Source organism: Palaemon carinicauda, chromosome 14 (assembly GCF_036898095.1).
Source record: "Palaemon carinicauda isolate YSFRI2023 chromosome 14, ASM3689809v2, whole genome shotgun sequence".
Lineage (NCBI taxonomy): Eukaryota > Metazoa > Arthropoda > Malacostraca > Decapoda > Palaemonidae > Palaemon > Palaemon carinicauda.
The window spans coordinates 72871344-72888843 of NC_090738.1; the positions used below are offsets into that span (position 1 = coordinate 72871344).

Sequence of the window (17500 nt, forward strand, 5' to 3'; positions counted from 1 at the left end):
TGGCGTCCGTGTGGAGATTATAGATGCCTTAACCTCGTCACCAAACCTGACCATTATCCTTTGCCTAACATGCAGGACCTCACCGGGGCCCTGAATGGGGAAAAAATCTTCTCTAAAATGTATTTTTTAAAATCCTATTTTCAGGTCCCTGTCAACCCAGACGACATTACCCCCTTCGGCACCTACGTCTTTGCACACTCTACATTCGTACTCAAGAACGCCGGGGGGATTGTCCAGAGTCTGATGGAGAGCAAATTGGGGATCTTGCTATTTTGCTGCTGCTACATAGATGACATCCTGATATCCTCAAAATCGCAAGACGAAAATCTCCAGCATGTTCGAACTATTCTCTGTTGACTCCAGGACAACAGGCTAATCGAACCATTTGACAAATACACTTTCGGTGCCGATTCAAATCAATTTCCTGAGCCACAAAATCTCCAATGAAGGCGTATATCCCCTAACATATAAAACTAAGCCATTAAAAGAATTCCCAACACCAAAAAGCATCAAAGAACTACAAGAATTCATTGGAATGATTAATTATTACTGGGTTTTTATCACTAACATTGCAGGTATCATAGCACCACTGTGCGATGTCCTGAAGGTTAAACCGAAATCGTTGTCCTGTAACGCAGAGCAGCAGATATCATTCAAAAGACGAAGGCATCCCTCACCAAAGCTACAATATTGGCCTTCGTCACCCCAGGAGCACCCCTGCAGCTGACCATCGACGCCAGCAACACAGCCTATGGAGCCGACTTAAAACAAGTGGTCAACGGCACCCTGCAGCTTATCTCCTTCTCCAGCAAAAAACTAAACGTCGCCGAACAAAAGTACAGTACTTTTGACAGAGAGCTCCTTACAGTCTACACAGTGGTAGAAGACTTCAAGTACATTTTAGAAGGTACCCCTTTCACTATTCAAACTGATCATCAACCACTTGTCCACGCCTTCGCAAAGAGGTGACACCTGGTCAACCCTTCAACTGAGACACCTCGCCGCCATCTCAGAATTTGGATGCACACTTCAATACATACGAAGGAATAAAAATCCAGTGGCCGACGGCCTCTCCAGGATAGAAATAAATGCCGTGCACCTCGGCATATACTACGACAACATGGCACATGAGCAACAATTCAACTAAAAAACTCCAGCCTACCAGACAGTCATTACAGCTTTAAGTGGGAACACATCCCGTTAGGGACATCTAACACAGCTCTTCTCGGCGAAATCAGTACTGGCCATCACAGGCGCCTGGTATCCTCCTCTCGATGAAGAGCTGTCTTCTATATAGTACACTCCCTCTCCCATCCCTCGGGCAGATCGACGGCAAGAATCATATCCAGCAAATTCATCTAGCACGGGATGAGGAAGGATATCACCCGGAGGGCCCGCAGCTTCATCAACTGCCAAACAAGCAACATTTCCCGACACTCAACATCAGAAATCGGGAACTTCAAGCAACTCATGAGACGTTTCGGCCACATGTATATCAACGCGTTGGTCCCTTTCCTCCTTCCGGAGGGGACCACTTCCTATTGACAGTCATCGACAGGTCCATGCGGCGGACTGAAGCAACCCTCATGAAAGATTCATAAACACCCTCCTGTGTCAACTCCCTCCTTTCAAGTTGGATCAGCACGTTCGGCGTTCCAGAAGACATTACGACCGACAGGGGGCTGGGCTTCTTGTCAGATGTTTAGGACACCCTCTCAAAATCACTTGGGATCACTGCCCAGAGCAAATCCTCCTACAACACCGCTGCCAACGGAATGGTCGAATGGGCCCATTGGTCCCTCAAAGCTTCCCTGATGGCCCGTTGCTCTGACGACATCTGGAAGGCCCAGTTACCCTTGGTCCTCCTAGCACTACGCACAGTTCCCATATCCAGCAGAGAACCAATATCAGCAGAAAAAGTTTACGGAGAAACCATAGCCGTGCTAGGACAATTCTACCCTCCGTCATCTAATGAAAGTGACCGGAGCCCTGAAAGAATCAGAAATGTCGTAAGCAAATTCACCTTGTGTCACCGAAATTTTAACAACACAACCAAAACGTTCCTGTCACAGGATCTCTGGACGTGCGACTTCGTTTTCATCCATGACGACGCCCACCGATCCCCACTAAGACGCCAATGCAAAGGACCCTACCGAGTCATCAACAGAAATCCCAAGGCATACCTTCTACTCATTCATGGAAAAAAACGACTGGTTCTTGATTAACCGGTTAAAGCTAGCATTCATCATTATTGACAAACAACTTGTGGAAAAAAAAAAACCCATCGACAAAGGATATCTCCTCAGCACAGGAAAGGGACGCATAATACTGCCTCACCTCAGCCAGTCGAGAACCCCTCCTCAAGACCAAGGGGAGGAATCTTGTCAAAGAAAACACGATCAAGAAATAAAAAAAATTCTCCACCGCATCAGTCCCGGTCTGGGACAAAAATAGTTAACGTGTTTCCTCCACTCAATAATACTAATTTTTTTTTTTATATATATTGCTTTGGGAGGTAGTACTTGTACGGACACCTTCCGACAAGTGTGTTTCTATGTATATAAACCCTTTGTATGTATTTCACGCATTTGTATTTAAATTCGAGATATTTTGTTCTGTATCAGTAAATGCGGAATTCTCTTCTATTTATTCTGATGTGATAATCAGATATGTACATTTTATAATAAGATTATTATTCAATGATTTCTGTACCAAAAGGAACATAAATTTAAACCTAAGCCTGGCTAATTCGCCTGAGGCCCTTTCTGTGTTACTTGTACATCCGCACGTCTCAATGTAGTCTGGCTCTATTGTCAAAAACCATTAGTGATGGAAACTGTCTCTTTGTACCCTCACAACTGGTGACTAAGGAGCAGAAATACCCTTGGACATTCCTTTCCATTAGCAGACTTAAAAAGGCCCTCGCTCGAGTGTTTTGGATAAGCAAAGTTTTCGGACATGACAAAGACATTTATCGCATCAATCACAAATAATTTTCTTGTCTCAACGTATTTTAGGTACCATAACTTAAAAAATTTTAAAAATTTTCAGATTAATAAAATATCACTAACCCATATACTTGAGAGAGAGAGAGAGAGAGAGAGAGAGAGAGAGAGAGAGAGAGAGAGAGAGAGAGAGAGAGAGAGGTTAAACTATAAACAGTAGATGAAACTAGGTTTATCAAATCAGTACTATTTCATATATGGTTTCTACATTTAATATGCAGGATTTGTATATAATATAATAAAACAGTATATAGTATATTTCAATTGCTACTTCATTCCTTTTTAACTCTAATAGAAGTATATACAATGACATTTTTTCCCTTTTGTATTAATTTAGCGAAGTTTCATTCATACCCATATGATATCCATCCTTAAACTAACGTGTAATGAATATTAATTTCTTCCTTTAAAAAATATTCGTTAAAATTCTTAGCAAATAACTTATTATATAGAATCTACTAAATGAAAATATTAAGTTTCAACTGAGAAGAGGAATATGTTTTTCAGATATTATAACGATCCAAAAAAATTCATATAAAACACGTGTCTCGCAGTTTCTGCGAATAGTGATTAAATTGGCATGATAACGCAGAAATGGACGAATAATTTACAGTGAACTATGTCGCTGCGTATGGAAAAATCTCAGAGGGCCTATTTTGGTACCTGACGAAAGGCAATCTGCTCCTTTTACAATGACTGCAAACGATACCTCGGCAAAAGGAATCGTATTTATTTTTTTTTTTTTTTCTGGGAAATGGCGCTTTTTTATGTCGGTATCTTCCTTTGAGATAATTTTTGCTCGTGATTGGCTTATTTTTTTTCTTGATTTTTCAAGATATGTTTTTAGAAATATGGGGATCTTGAATTAACAGAATTGTGATTCTGAAATATTGTTTCATCAAGTGATGTCCATTTACCAGTTATGTCATTGACCTACTTCGTTTTTCTTTTCTTTTTTTTCTTTTTTTTTTGCTTGTTGTTATAGAAAGTTACTGGCTTATGCTATATATCATAAGATAATATAACCATATAAATATCATTCCATAGTAATTGGTGGGTATTCCATAGCTATGTGGAGTATATGAACTACAGCGTATCATCTAAGACTGGCGTATTCCTTACCGTCAACCTGTTTCATTCTTCTCTAATGCTGTTAGTATTTATCATCGGGTCACAGGGTAAAGCTGTTAAATAATTGCAAGAACTGAGAGTGAGTTTAATCAATTATCCATAAACTAGAGATGGCACCCGAAGTTATGAGGGGCACGTATCAAAGGTGTATCACAATTCTGTTTCACTAAAGACCAGTAAATAGAAACGCTGGGATTAGTGTCCAATACAATTGGAGGAGTAACTTAGAGATAGGATGGCATCTATGATTCACGTCGTAGACGTAATGTGGTTATAAGATTTTCACTAAAAAAACAAAAGTTTCTATGTAAAGGAATACGCAAGAAAATTTAGTGGAAAGAAAACGACGTAAACTTTTCACCCCGAATATTAATAAACTAAATATTTTGTATAATTGAAATTGATATCATTTGACATTTGTAAGTTCTCACGTCCATTAACCATCTTTATCTCTAAATAATATCATATTCTAAATAATTCAAATATCGTTTAACATCGGTTTGCACATAAGCTGTAGGTTCAGTTTGAGAGGAGAGAATTGAGGGCAATGCTGGCCTTGACCGATATTTGTGTGTGTGAGGGGATTTGCGTCAGAGAGAGAGAGAGAGAGAGAGAGAGAGAGAGAGAGAGAGAGAGAGGAGAGAGGAGAGCGTGTAATGACTTCCAATTGTAAACAAAGTTTTTGTGTTGATGTGTTCTTCATGTTTCCGTTTGGAACTTTTATAGAATTTTCATGGTATTTGTATAAGTCAAAAATACGTACTAGTTATGCAGGTGTGGTGAGAAGTAGGCAGGGATACAGGGATTACGGTGCTTCATTCTCTATTATGCTGATCTTTTCTGTCATTTAATCTGTACCATCCTCTTTTGCAAGTATAAGTATATGTTGACTGAATAAAAGCTGATTTTGTTACCTAATTTTCAAAACTGTATAAAATGGCTTTAGGAAAATATGGGATAAAAGCGAATAAACACAAACAGAAAATAGGGTGCAATTACCTGAAATTAAACTTGTTCTTTTGGCATAACAAAAGTTCAGAATATCGCATATATTTAAGATTCGGTTATATAATGGATAGCTGGTAGCTTTCACATATATTATCTCTTTACCATTATTGCCTTATAAATAACTCTATGGATATGCTCTTTACCATTGCTTCTACTTCAAGTGAGAGAGAGAGAGAGAGAGAGAGAGAGAGAGAGAGAGAGAGAGTTTATATTGTTTCGCCTTCAGGAGATTGCGATTACATCTTCAGGTCCATGTCACATAATGATGGTCCACTTGTGTTAAGGCGGAGAAATACACATACGTTTCTTTTCTTTCTCCTTATCTGTTTTTCTTTACACCCTCAATGGTCGTCACTTACTAGGAACACAATTCTCTACTCAAGTAAACAGTTGCTTTCACTCTTTAGGAACTGGCACCGTTGTTCCCCATTAACCTGTCTAAGACTAGGGCACAGGCTCCTTTAATCTGCCTGCTGAACTGGTCTAACGTTTTAGTCAGGTGATATTAAAACACCTTTAATGGATTGTGATACCCATGAATTCGTATACTCAAAAGTTATTATTACTACTATTTTTTTTTTTAATAAGGGCATAGGGTTTCGTAGTTCCTAAAGATTTCGCTATTTTCAGAAGTTGAAGGAAACTCTTTTTGTATTTGAAAAAATGGCAATGCTCTTCTATTAGGTAAACGTGGTTTTAGTAGCTCTAGCCCAGCCATTTACTGTTCAATTTTCGTAAATACTACATTATCTAAATGTTTGGTGAGTATTTTAGCTTAAAGTGTAAATGGATAGGCTGAAAAATCTCTTGACTTAAGTCAGGATGTTCGTATGATTGGCTCTGATATCAGTGCTGCAATCTGACTGGGGAAATTACAAGGCTCGTGTCCTAAAGTTTGATATCTTAAGAGTTAGTGAGGATATGCTGAGCATTATTATTTACTTTTTAATTAACTCATCACAAAAAAACCATTGTTAATGGTCACTATAGAAATGTGATAGCTGCAGTTTCTCAGAGTATGCTTGTAAACCAATAAATTTTCATAACATATACGCACGAATTGTGGTATTGCTCAGATAACAAGCTTTTAACGTGTGCAGACGATGCTACTCGTATTACATCGAATCCATTTAATGTGATTGATGAATCCCTTAATAGAGGTGCAGGTAAAATTAGTGAATTATGAAGACATTGCTGAGGAAATTGAATCATAAGAAAGCTAGAAAATAAATATTGTAAGTAGGTCAAAGACAGTTTATAATCATCATGATCTTTGCAAAAACAATGTCTCAACAGTATTCTAAAAGTGTCGTTTTACAGGTGTAAAATTTGAAATGATTTTCCTATTTGCTTGAATCAGTGGAACTTCAGAATTAGAAGCATTCATTTTATTCAACTGGTTGACATAAATTCTATATCATCGTTTATGTATTACTATACATTTTACCGCTACTACTGATTTTGTCATATCCTTAATAATAATAATGTTAATAATACTGAAAATGTAAAAGTAAGAGAGAGAGAGAGAGAGAGAGAGAGAGAGAGAGAGAGAGAAAGGATATATATATATATATATATATATTTACACAGACAAACACCCACACACACACACACACACATATATATATATATATATATATACTGTATATATATATATATATATATACATATACATATACATATATATATATATATATACATATATGAGAGAGAGAGAGAGAGAGAGAGAGAGAGAGAGAGAGAATATTAAATTCAAGTTATATAAAGAGAGGCTTCATAACCATAATATTCAGGACATAAAAGATACATGAGCTAAATCCCATTGAGGTTCTGCAAGGCATGTGGCAGAAAAATCAGGGTTACTTGCTTATTCTCTGGATAGGAGTAGAGAGAGAGAGAGAGAGAGAGAGAGAGAGAGAGAGAGAGAGAGAGAATTTCCCCAATGGCTACAAGATATGCAACTATGTTGGATATTACATATATATATTTTTTCCTTCACATATATTATGATTATGGTGGTTTTAGAGGAGGTAGGGGATGTATGAATCAGATGTTTACAGTTATGCAGATATAAAAGAAATATTTTACAAGAGGTAAAGAGGTGTATGTTGCGATTATGGTGAATCTGGAGAGAGCATATGATAGAGTTGATAGGGAAGCGATATGGAATGTGCTGATGTTATATGGAATTAGTGGAAGGTTGTTGAAAGCATTTAAAAGTTTCTACAAAGTTAGTCAAGTGTGTGTTAGGATAGGAGAAGAAGTAAGCGATTGGTTTCCAGTGAGAGTGGTGCTGAGACAGGGATGTGTTTGTTGATGGAGGGGTGAAAGAGGTCAATGCTCGATTGCCTGGACGAGGATTGAAACTGACAACAAGAGTGATTTTGAATAGGAAGAAAAAAGGATGATACTGTATTGGTAGCAGACTCGGAAGAGAAGCTTGGTCCATTAGTGATAGAATTTGGAACAGTATGTGAGAGAAGGAAGAGTTAATGTGGGTAAGAGTAGGGTTATAAGATGTATGATAAGGGAAGGTGATGTGAGGTTGAATGTCAAGTTCAATGTAGACTTATCTTATGAAGTATATCTGTTTAAATACTTGTGGTCTTCTGTTGCAGCAAATGGTGGAGGGAAGCAGATATACGTCATAGAGTGAATAAAGGATACAAAGTGTTGGGGGAAGTGAAGGGAGTGGTAAAGAAAAGAGGGCTAGGCATGAATATAAAGAGAATTATGTATGAGAAAGTGATTGTAACAACTGTGATATATGGATTAGAGTTGTGTGGAATGAAAGAGACGGAGACACAGAAATGGAATGTCTTGAGATGAAGTGTCTGAGGATTATGGCTGGTGTATCTTAAGAGGATAGGGTTAGGACCAAAGTAGTGAGGATGGGAACGGGTGTAAAAAATGATTCAGCCCTAGCTGTGCTAAAGAAGATGATGAATAGAAGAATTGATGGGAGAAATACAAGAGGAAGGTCAATAATTGAATAGATGGATGGAGTGAAGAAAGCTCTGGTGATAGGAGGATAGATGTGAGAGAGGCAAGAGAGCGTGCTAGGAATACGAATGAATGGCGAGCGATTATAACGCAGTTCTGGTTGGCCCTGCTGTTTCCTCCAGTCACCTTGGATGACCACAGAATTAGCTGTAGTAGGGTATTCAGCGTTATGAGGCCTCATCTGTGGGAGATAATGGGGGAGGGTGGGCTGTACCATCCTAGCAGTGCCAGCGGAACTCAGTTGATTGATTGATTTGAAGTTCTCTGGCATCCTGGAACTCAGTTGAGCCCCTCGTCAGGCTGTGAGGAGCGTAGAGAGGAAAAGTACCCTATTTATTTATTCATTTTATTTGTTTGATATTGGCTACCCAACAAAATTGGGGTGAAGTTCCTTGGTATAATTATGAAGACATTGCTGAGGAAATTGAATCATAAGAAAGCTAGAAAATAAATATTATAAGTAGGTCAAAGACAGTTTATAATCATCATGATCTTTGCAAAAACAATGTCTCAACAGTATTCTAAAAGTGTCGTTTTACAGGTGTAAAATTTGAAATGATTTTCCTATTTGCTTGAATCAGTGGAACTTCAGAATTAGAAGCATTCATTTTATTCAACTGGTTGACATAAATTCTATATCATCGTTTATGTATTACTATACATTTTACCGCTACTACTGATTTTGTCATATCCTTAATAATAATAATGTTAATAATACTGAAAATGTAAAAGTAAGAGAGAGAGAGAGAGAGAGAGAGAGAGAGAAAGGATATATATATATATATATATATATTTACACAGACAAACACCCACACACACACACATATATATATATATATATATACTGTATATATATATATATATATATATACATATACATATACATATATATATATATATACATATATGAGAGAGAGAGAGAGAGAGAGAGAGAGAGAGAGAGAGAATATTAAATTCAAGTTATATAAAGAGAGGCTTCATAACCATAATATTCAGGACATAAAAGATACATGAGCTAAATCCCATTGAGGTTCTGCAAGGCATGTGGCAGAAAAATCAGGGTTACTTGCTTATTCTCTGGATAGGAGTAGAGAGAGAGAGAGAGAGAGAGAGAGAGAGAGAGAGAGAGAGAGAATTTCCCCAATGGCTACAAGATATGCAACTATGTTGGATATTACATATATATATTTTTTCCTTCACATATATTATGATTATGGTGGTTTTAGAGGAGGTAGGGGATGTATGAATCAGATGTTTACAGTTATGCAGATATAAAAGAAATATTTTACAAGAGGTAAAGAGGTGTATGTTGCGATTATGGTGAATCTGGAGAGAGCATATGATAGAGTTGATAGGGAAGCGATATGGAATGTGCTGATGTTATATGGAATTAGTGGAAGGTTGTTGAAAGCATTTAAAAGTTTCTACAAAGTTAGTCAAGTGTGTGTTAGGATAGGAGAAGAAGTAAGCGATTGGTTTCCAGTGAGAGTGGTGCTGAGACAGGGATGTGTTTGTTGATGGAGGGGTGAAAGAGGTCAATGCTCGATTGCCTGGACGAGGATTGAAACTGACAACAAGAGTGATTTTGAATAGGAAGAAAAAAGGATGATACTGTATTGGTAGCAGACTCGGAAGAGAAGCTTGGTCCATTAGTGATAGAATTTGGAACAGTATGTGAGAGAAGGAAGAGTTAATGTGGGTAAGAGTAGGGTTATAAGATGTATGATAAGGGAAGGTGATGTGAGGTTGAATGTCAAGTTCAATGTAGACTTATCTTATGAAGTATATCTGTTTAAATACTTGTGGTCTTCTGTTGCAGCAAATGGTGGGAGGGAAGCAGATATACGTCATAGAGTGAATAAAGGATACAAAGTGTTGGGGGAAGTGAAGGGAGTGGTAAAGAAAAGAGGGCTAGGCATGAATATAAAGAGAATTATGTATGAGAAAGTGATTGTAACAACTGTGATATATGGATTAGAGTTGTGTGGAATGAAAGAGACGGAGACACAGAAATGGAATGTCTTGAGATGAAGTGTCTGAGGATTATGGCTGGTGTATCTTAAGAGGATAGGGTTAGGACCAAAGTAGTGAGGATGGGAACGGGTGTAAAAAATGATTCAGCCCTAGCTGTGCTAAAGAAGATGATGAATAGAAGAATTGATGGGAGAAATACAAGAGGAAGGTCAATAATTGAATAGATGGATGGAGTGAAGAAAGCTCTGGTGATAGGAGGATAGATGTGAGAGAGGCAAGAGAGCGTGCTAGGAATACGAATGAATGGCGAGCGATTATAACGCAGTTCTGGTTGGCCCTGCTGTTTCCTCCAGTCACCTTGGATGACCACAGAATTAGCTGTAGTAGGGTATTCAGCGTTATGAGGCCTCATCTGTGGGAGATAATGGGGGAGGGTGGGCTGTACCATCCTAGCAGTGCCAGCGGAACTCAGTTGATTGATTGATTTGAAGTTCTCTGGCATCCTGGAACTCAGTTGAGCCCCTCGTCAGGCTGTGAGGAGCGTAGAGAGGAAAAGTACCCTATTTATTTATTCATTTTATTTGTTTGATATTGGCTACCCAACAAAATTGGGTGAAGTTCCTTGGTATATAGATATAGATATTATGACGAAGGATGGCGTATATAGTTATTTCCTCAACCCATTTTTTTAAATTCATTTCATGTAATTTTTTTCGATTTCTTCCGCCAAGCTTTTGAATTAAGAAACTAAATATAATACTAGAAATAATATCATAAAGATAATTTACCTTTTACTTGTTAGTATGTCATCGTATAACATATTCATGGTATATTATAAATCTGAAAGGTTAACTTTCATTGAGTGCTTGGTAAAGGTTAGTGTTGTAGGAAAGCTTATAGATCTTATTACTAACTTAATGGGACCCCTAGGCTTTATTAAATGTATGATAGTGATATACATGAAATAAAATAAATAGAAAATAAAATGGAAGAAAGATTATCTGTATATAAATGCCAAACATATTTAAAATAGAGCAAAAACAATAATAATATATTTGGAGAAAATTGTAGGATTTAGTTGATAAGAGCAAGGCCAAAGGCAAACAAAAAGGTGTTATGATAACGGTTAAAGCCACAATACACAAGGACGAGAAAATATCAGTTTTCATCCCCTGGAAAATTGGATATTGAAGAGCCAAAAGGGAGGGATCAGGATTTTCATTAGGGATTTGTTGGCAAAAGGTGAATGGATCTGAATATTTTTTCAGTTTATTCACATAGGGTACTGTGACTGACGATTTCATGCGCAATCTTCGAAATACATACACACGCATGTACACAAACTTTGATTATATATATATATATATATATATATATATATATGGATAAATATCAACAAAACATCGTGTTCAAAAAGAAATAAATTTCTACCTCATACTTGGGATCGAACGCTAGCCCCTTCTAATGAAAGGGCCATGTCGAAACCAACCATGTCACGAGAGCCCATAAAGGAAATTATAACCTGACGCTACCAGCTGTCCGAGGATTTACCTGGCGAGACATCAGTCTCTTACCAGCGTGTTTTACCGAATTTCCCGGGCCACCACGTGACACAATTGGTAGTAATTCATTCAAATTACCCCTAATGAGTCAATATGGATAAATATCAACACAACATCGTGTTCAAATAGAAATAAATTTCTACCTCATACTTGGGATCGAACGCTAGCCCCTGCTAATGAAAGGCCAGGTCGAAACCAACCATGTCTACCAATTATGTCACGTGGTGGCACGGGAAATTGGGTAAAACTCGCTGGTAAGAGACTGATATCTCGCCAGGTAAATCCTCGGACAGCTGGTAGCGTCAGGTTCCAATTTCCTTTATGGTCTCTCGTGACATGGTTGGTTTCGACCTGGCCTTTCATTAGAAGGGGCTAGCGTTCGATCCCAAGTATGAGGTAGAAATTTATATATGTATATATATATATATATATATATATATATATAAATATATATATATATATATATATATATATACAAAGAGTGTGTATGGTGCAAATTGTGGGGTATGGAGCTGAATCCTAAGAAAACTCAAAGTAAGATTGTAAGTAAGTCATATAATCGTTCTCCTCAACATCCGGACCTCAGCATTGATAATATTTCTTTAACTTTGTATGACTCAAAATTTTAGGTGTGATTCTCGACAACAAAGTATTCTTTCAAGAATTTAGGTGATCAATCTATTCTGAAGAAGTTTTTGAATTTTTTAATTTTACCTTGTTTTGAATATTATTTTCCTGTTGGGTCTTCAGCTGCTGATTCTCATCTTAATTTTTTGGAAAGGAACTTACGGTCTATTAAATTTCTTATTTCTGATCTAGATATTAATATCTGGCAATGTCGGTCGATTAGTTCATTATGCATGTTTTATAAGATTTTTTTTATAATTCTGACCATCCTTTACATTCAGATCTTACCGTACAGTTCCATTCTAATAGTCAGGCCTTCTCCATCATAAGGCTCAATACTACACAGTACAGTAGGAATTCATTCCAGCTGTGACCAAGTTGGGGAAAGATTTTCCTAATCGGGTATTTGAATCAGTGGAACTACAAAAGTTCAAACTTGCAGCAATTGTTTTTGTGTGTAACACGCTTACATAAGTGCTTTTATAGTTCATATATCAAATATCTGTTTTATTGTTGTTGATTTTTCTAAAAGTTTTATCAAAATTTTTCATTTCTTCTTATATTGCATGTATATTTCCATATTTCCTTTCTTTTCTGGGTAATTTTTCCCTGTTGGAGCACTTGAGAATATAGCATTTTGTTTTTCCTACTCGGGTTGTAGCTTAGATAGTTATAACATATATATATATATATATATAGTATATATAGAAACATATATATATATATATATATATATAGTATATATAGAAACATATATATATATATATATATATACATATATATATATACAGTATATGTATAGAAATATATATATATATATATATATAGTATATATATATATATATATATATATAGATAGATAGATAGATAGATAGATAGATAGATAGATAGATAGATAGATAGATAGATATTTATATATATATATATATATATATATAGTTTATCACTAACACTCGTGATTTCAATCAATGTAAATATGAACCGCAATGGCATTCAATACCGAAATCTACCTCGGGAATATATATCCACTGGAATTCATTTTATGGTTATATCTTCTGGCCAAGCAGAGATTCGAACCCTTGCCTATTGAGCCGAAAACCATGCCTACAAGGACTCTACCAACTGAGCCATCAAGAGAGATATAAGTTTATGATAAGTCTCCGTACATATTCAGCTATCATGGTGGAGATGGGTTTATTTCAAGTCTATGAACAGATTCCTGATTTCGACAGGAATATGTATGAAGACTTTTAATAAACACATATTTTTCTTGATGGCTCAATTGGTAGAGTCCCCGTAGGTGTGGTTTACGGCTGAATAGGAAGGGTCTCGAATCTATGCCAGGTCAGAAGCTATTACAATAAGATGAATTCTATTAGATAAATATTCCCAAGGAAGAATTTGGTATTAAACGTCATTGTGGTTCATATTTAGACACACACAGACACACACACATACACACACACACACACACTAACACACACACACATATATATATATATATATATACACCCACGCACATACATACACACACAAACACACACACACACACACACACATATATATATATATATATATATTTATACTGTATATATATATATATATATATACATATACATATACATATATATATATATACATATATGAGAGAGAGAGAGAGAGAGAGAGAGAGAGAGAGAGAATATTAAATTCAAGTTATATAAAGAGAGGCTTCATAACCATAATATTCAGGACATAAAAGATACATGAGCTAAATCCCATTGAGGTTCTGCAAGGCATGTGGCAGAAAAATCAGGGTTACTTGCTTATTCTCTGGATAGGAGTAGAGAGAGAGAGAGAGAGAGAGAGAGAGAGAGAGAGAGAGAGAGAGAGAGAGAATTTCCCCAATGGCTACAAGATATGCAACTATGTTGGATATTACATATATATATTTTTTCCTTCACATATATTATGATTATGGTGGTTTTAGAGGAGGTAGGGGATGTATGAATCAGATGTTTACAGTTATGCAGATATAAAAGAAATATTTTACAAGAGGTAAAGAGGTGTATGTTGCGATTATGGTGAATCTGGAGAGAGCATATGATAGAGTTGATAGGGAAGCGATATGGAATGTGCTGATGTTATATGGAATTAGTGGAAGGTTGTTGAAAGCATTTAAAAGTTTCTACAAAGTTAGTCAAGTGTGTGTTAGGATAGGAGAAGAAGTAAGCGATTGGTTTCCAGTGAGAGTGGTGCTGAGACAGGGATGTGTTTGTTGATGGAGGGGTGAAAGAGGTCAATGCTCGATTGCCTGGACGAGGATTGAAACTGACAACAAGAGTGATTTTGAATAGGAAGAAAAAAGGGATGATACTGTATTGGTAGCAGACTCGGAAGAGAAGCTTGGTCCATTAGTGATAGAATTTGGAACAGTATGTGAGAGAAGGAAGAGTTAATGTGGGTAAGAGTAGGGTTATAAGATGTATGATAAGGGAAGGTGATGTGAGGTTGAATGTCAAGTTCAATGTAGACTTATCTTATGAAGTATATCTGTTTAAATACTTGTGGTCTTCTGTTGCAGCAAATGGTGGAGGGAAGCAGATATACGTCATAGAGTGAATAAAGGATACAAAGTGTTGGGGGAAGTGAAGGGAGTGGTAAAGAAAAGAGGGCTAGGCATGAATATAAAGAGAATTATGTATGAGAAAGTGATTGTAACAACTGTGATATATGGATTAGAGTTGTGTGGAATGAAAGAGACGGAGACACAGAAATGGAATGTCTTGAGATGAAGTGTCTGAGGATTATGGCTGGTGTATCTTAAGAGGATAGGGTTAGGACCAAAGTAGTGAGGATGGGAACGGGTGTAAAAAATGATTCAGCCCTAGCTGTGCTAAAGAAGATGATGAATAGAAGAATTGATGGGAGAAATACAAGAGGAAGGTCAATAATTGAATAGATGGATGGAGTGAAGAAAGCTCTGGTGATAGGAGGATAGATGTGAGAGAGGCAAGAGAGCGTGCTAGGAATACGAATGAATGGCGAGCGATTATAACGCAGTTCTGGTTGGCCCTGCTGTTTCCTCCAGTCACCTTGGATGACCACAGAATTAGCTGTAGTAGGGTATTCAGCGTTATGAGGCCTCATCTGTGGGAGATAATGGGGGGAGGGTGGGCTGTACCATCCTAGCAGTGCCAGCGGAACTCAGTTGATTGATTGATTTGAAGTTCTCTGGCATCCTGGAACTCAGTTGAGCCCCTCGTCAGGCTTGTGAGGAGCGTAGAGAGGAAAAGTACCCTATTTATTTATTCATTTTATTTGTTTGATATTGGCTACCCAACAAAATTGGGTGAAGTTCCTTGGTATATAGATATAGATATTATGACGAAGGATGGCGTATATAGTTATTTCCTCAACCCATTTTTTAAATTCATTTCATGTAATTTTTTTCGATTTCTTCCGCCAAGCTTTTGAATTAAGAAACTAAATATAATACTAGAAATAATATCATAAAGATAATTTACCTTTTACTTGTTAGTATGTCATCGTATAACATATTCATGGTATATTATAAATCTGAAAGGTTAACTTTCATTGAGTGCTTGGTAAAGGTTAGTGTTGTAGGAAAGCTTATAGATCTTATTACTAACTTAATGGGACCCCTAGGCTTTATTAAATGTATGATAGTGATATACATGAAATAAAATAAATAGAAAATAAAATGGAAGAAAGATTATCTGTATATAAATGCCAAACATATTTAAAATAGAGCAAAAACAATAATAATATATTTGGAGAAAATTGTAGGATTTAGTTGATAAGAGCAAGGCCAAAGGCAAACAAAAAGGTGTTATGATAACGGTTAAAGCCACAATACACAAGGACGAGAAAATATCAGTTTTCATCCCCTGGAAAATTGGATATTGAAGAGCCAAAAGGGAGGGATCAGGATTTTTCATTAGGGATTTGTTGGCAAAAGGTGAATGGATCTGAATATTTTTTCAGTTTATTCACATAGGGTACTGTGACTGACGATTTCATGCGCAATCTTCGAAATACATACACACGCATGTACACAAACTTTGATTATATATATATATATATATATATATATATATATATATATATATATATATATATATATATATATATATATATATATATATATATATATATATATGGATAAATATCAACAAAACATCGTGTTCAAAAAGAAATAAATTTCTACCTCATACTTGGGATCGAACGCTAGCCCCTTCTAATGAAAGGCCATGTCGAAACCAACCATGTCACGAGAGCCCATAAAGGAAATTATAACCTGACGCTACCAGCTGTCCGAGGATTTACCTGGCGAGACATCAGTCTCTTACCAGCGTGTTTTACCGAATTTCCCGGGCCACCACGTGACACAATTGGTAGTAATTCATTCAAATTACCCCTAATGAGTCAATATGGATAAATATCAACACAACATCGTGTTCAAATAGAAATAAATTTCTACCTCATACTTGGGATCGAACGCTAGCCCCTGCTAATGAAAGGCCAGGTCGAAACCAACCATGTCTACCAATTATGTCACGTGGTGGCACGGGAAATTGGGTAAAACTCGCTGGTAAGAGACTGATATCTCGCCAGGTAAATCCTCGGACAGCTGGTAGCGTCAGGTTCCAATTTCCTTTATGGTCTCTCGTGACATGGTTGGTTTCGACCTGGCCTTTCATTAGAAGGGGCTAGCGTTCGATCCCAAGTATGAGGTAGAAATTTATATATGTATATATATATATATATATATATATATATATATATATATATATATATATTATATATATATATATATATATATATAAATATATATATATATATATATATATATATATATATATATATATATATATATATATATATATATATATATATATTATATATATATATATATATATATATATATACAAAGAGTGTGTATGGTGCAAATTGTGGGGTATGGAGCTGAATCCTAAGAAAACTCAAAGTAAGATTGTAAGTAAGTCATATAATCGTTCTCCTCAACATCCGGACCTCAGCATTGATAATATTTCTTTAACTTTGTATGACTCAAAATTTTAGGTGTGATTCTCGACAACAAAAGTATTCTTTCAAGAATTTAGGTGATCAATCTATTCTGAAGAAGTTTTTGAATTTTTTAATTTTACCTTGTTTTGAATATTATTT

General features: G+C 36.3%; 1 protein-coding gene across 1 annotated transcript; it reads left to right on the forward strand.

The window, feature by feature from the left end:
* The first annotated feature begins 1775 nt into the window (after positions 1–1775).
* Positions 1776–2225, forward strand: LOC137652808 (uncharacterized). The gene has a single exon (XM_068386214.1). The coding sequence runs from the start codon at positions 1776–1778 to the stop codon at positions 2223–2225; it is 450 nt and encodes a 149-aa protein (XP_068242315.1).
* Positions 2226–17500: the final 15275 nt, after the last annotated feature.

What these genes read in the sequence shown, in the direction of transcription:
- LOC137652808 (XM_068386214.1), top strand. Translation starts at nt 1,776, where the DNA reads ATGGTCGAATGGGCCCATTGGTCCCTCAAAGCTTCCCTGATGGCCCGT.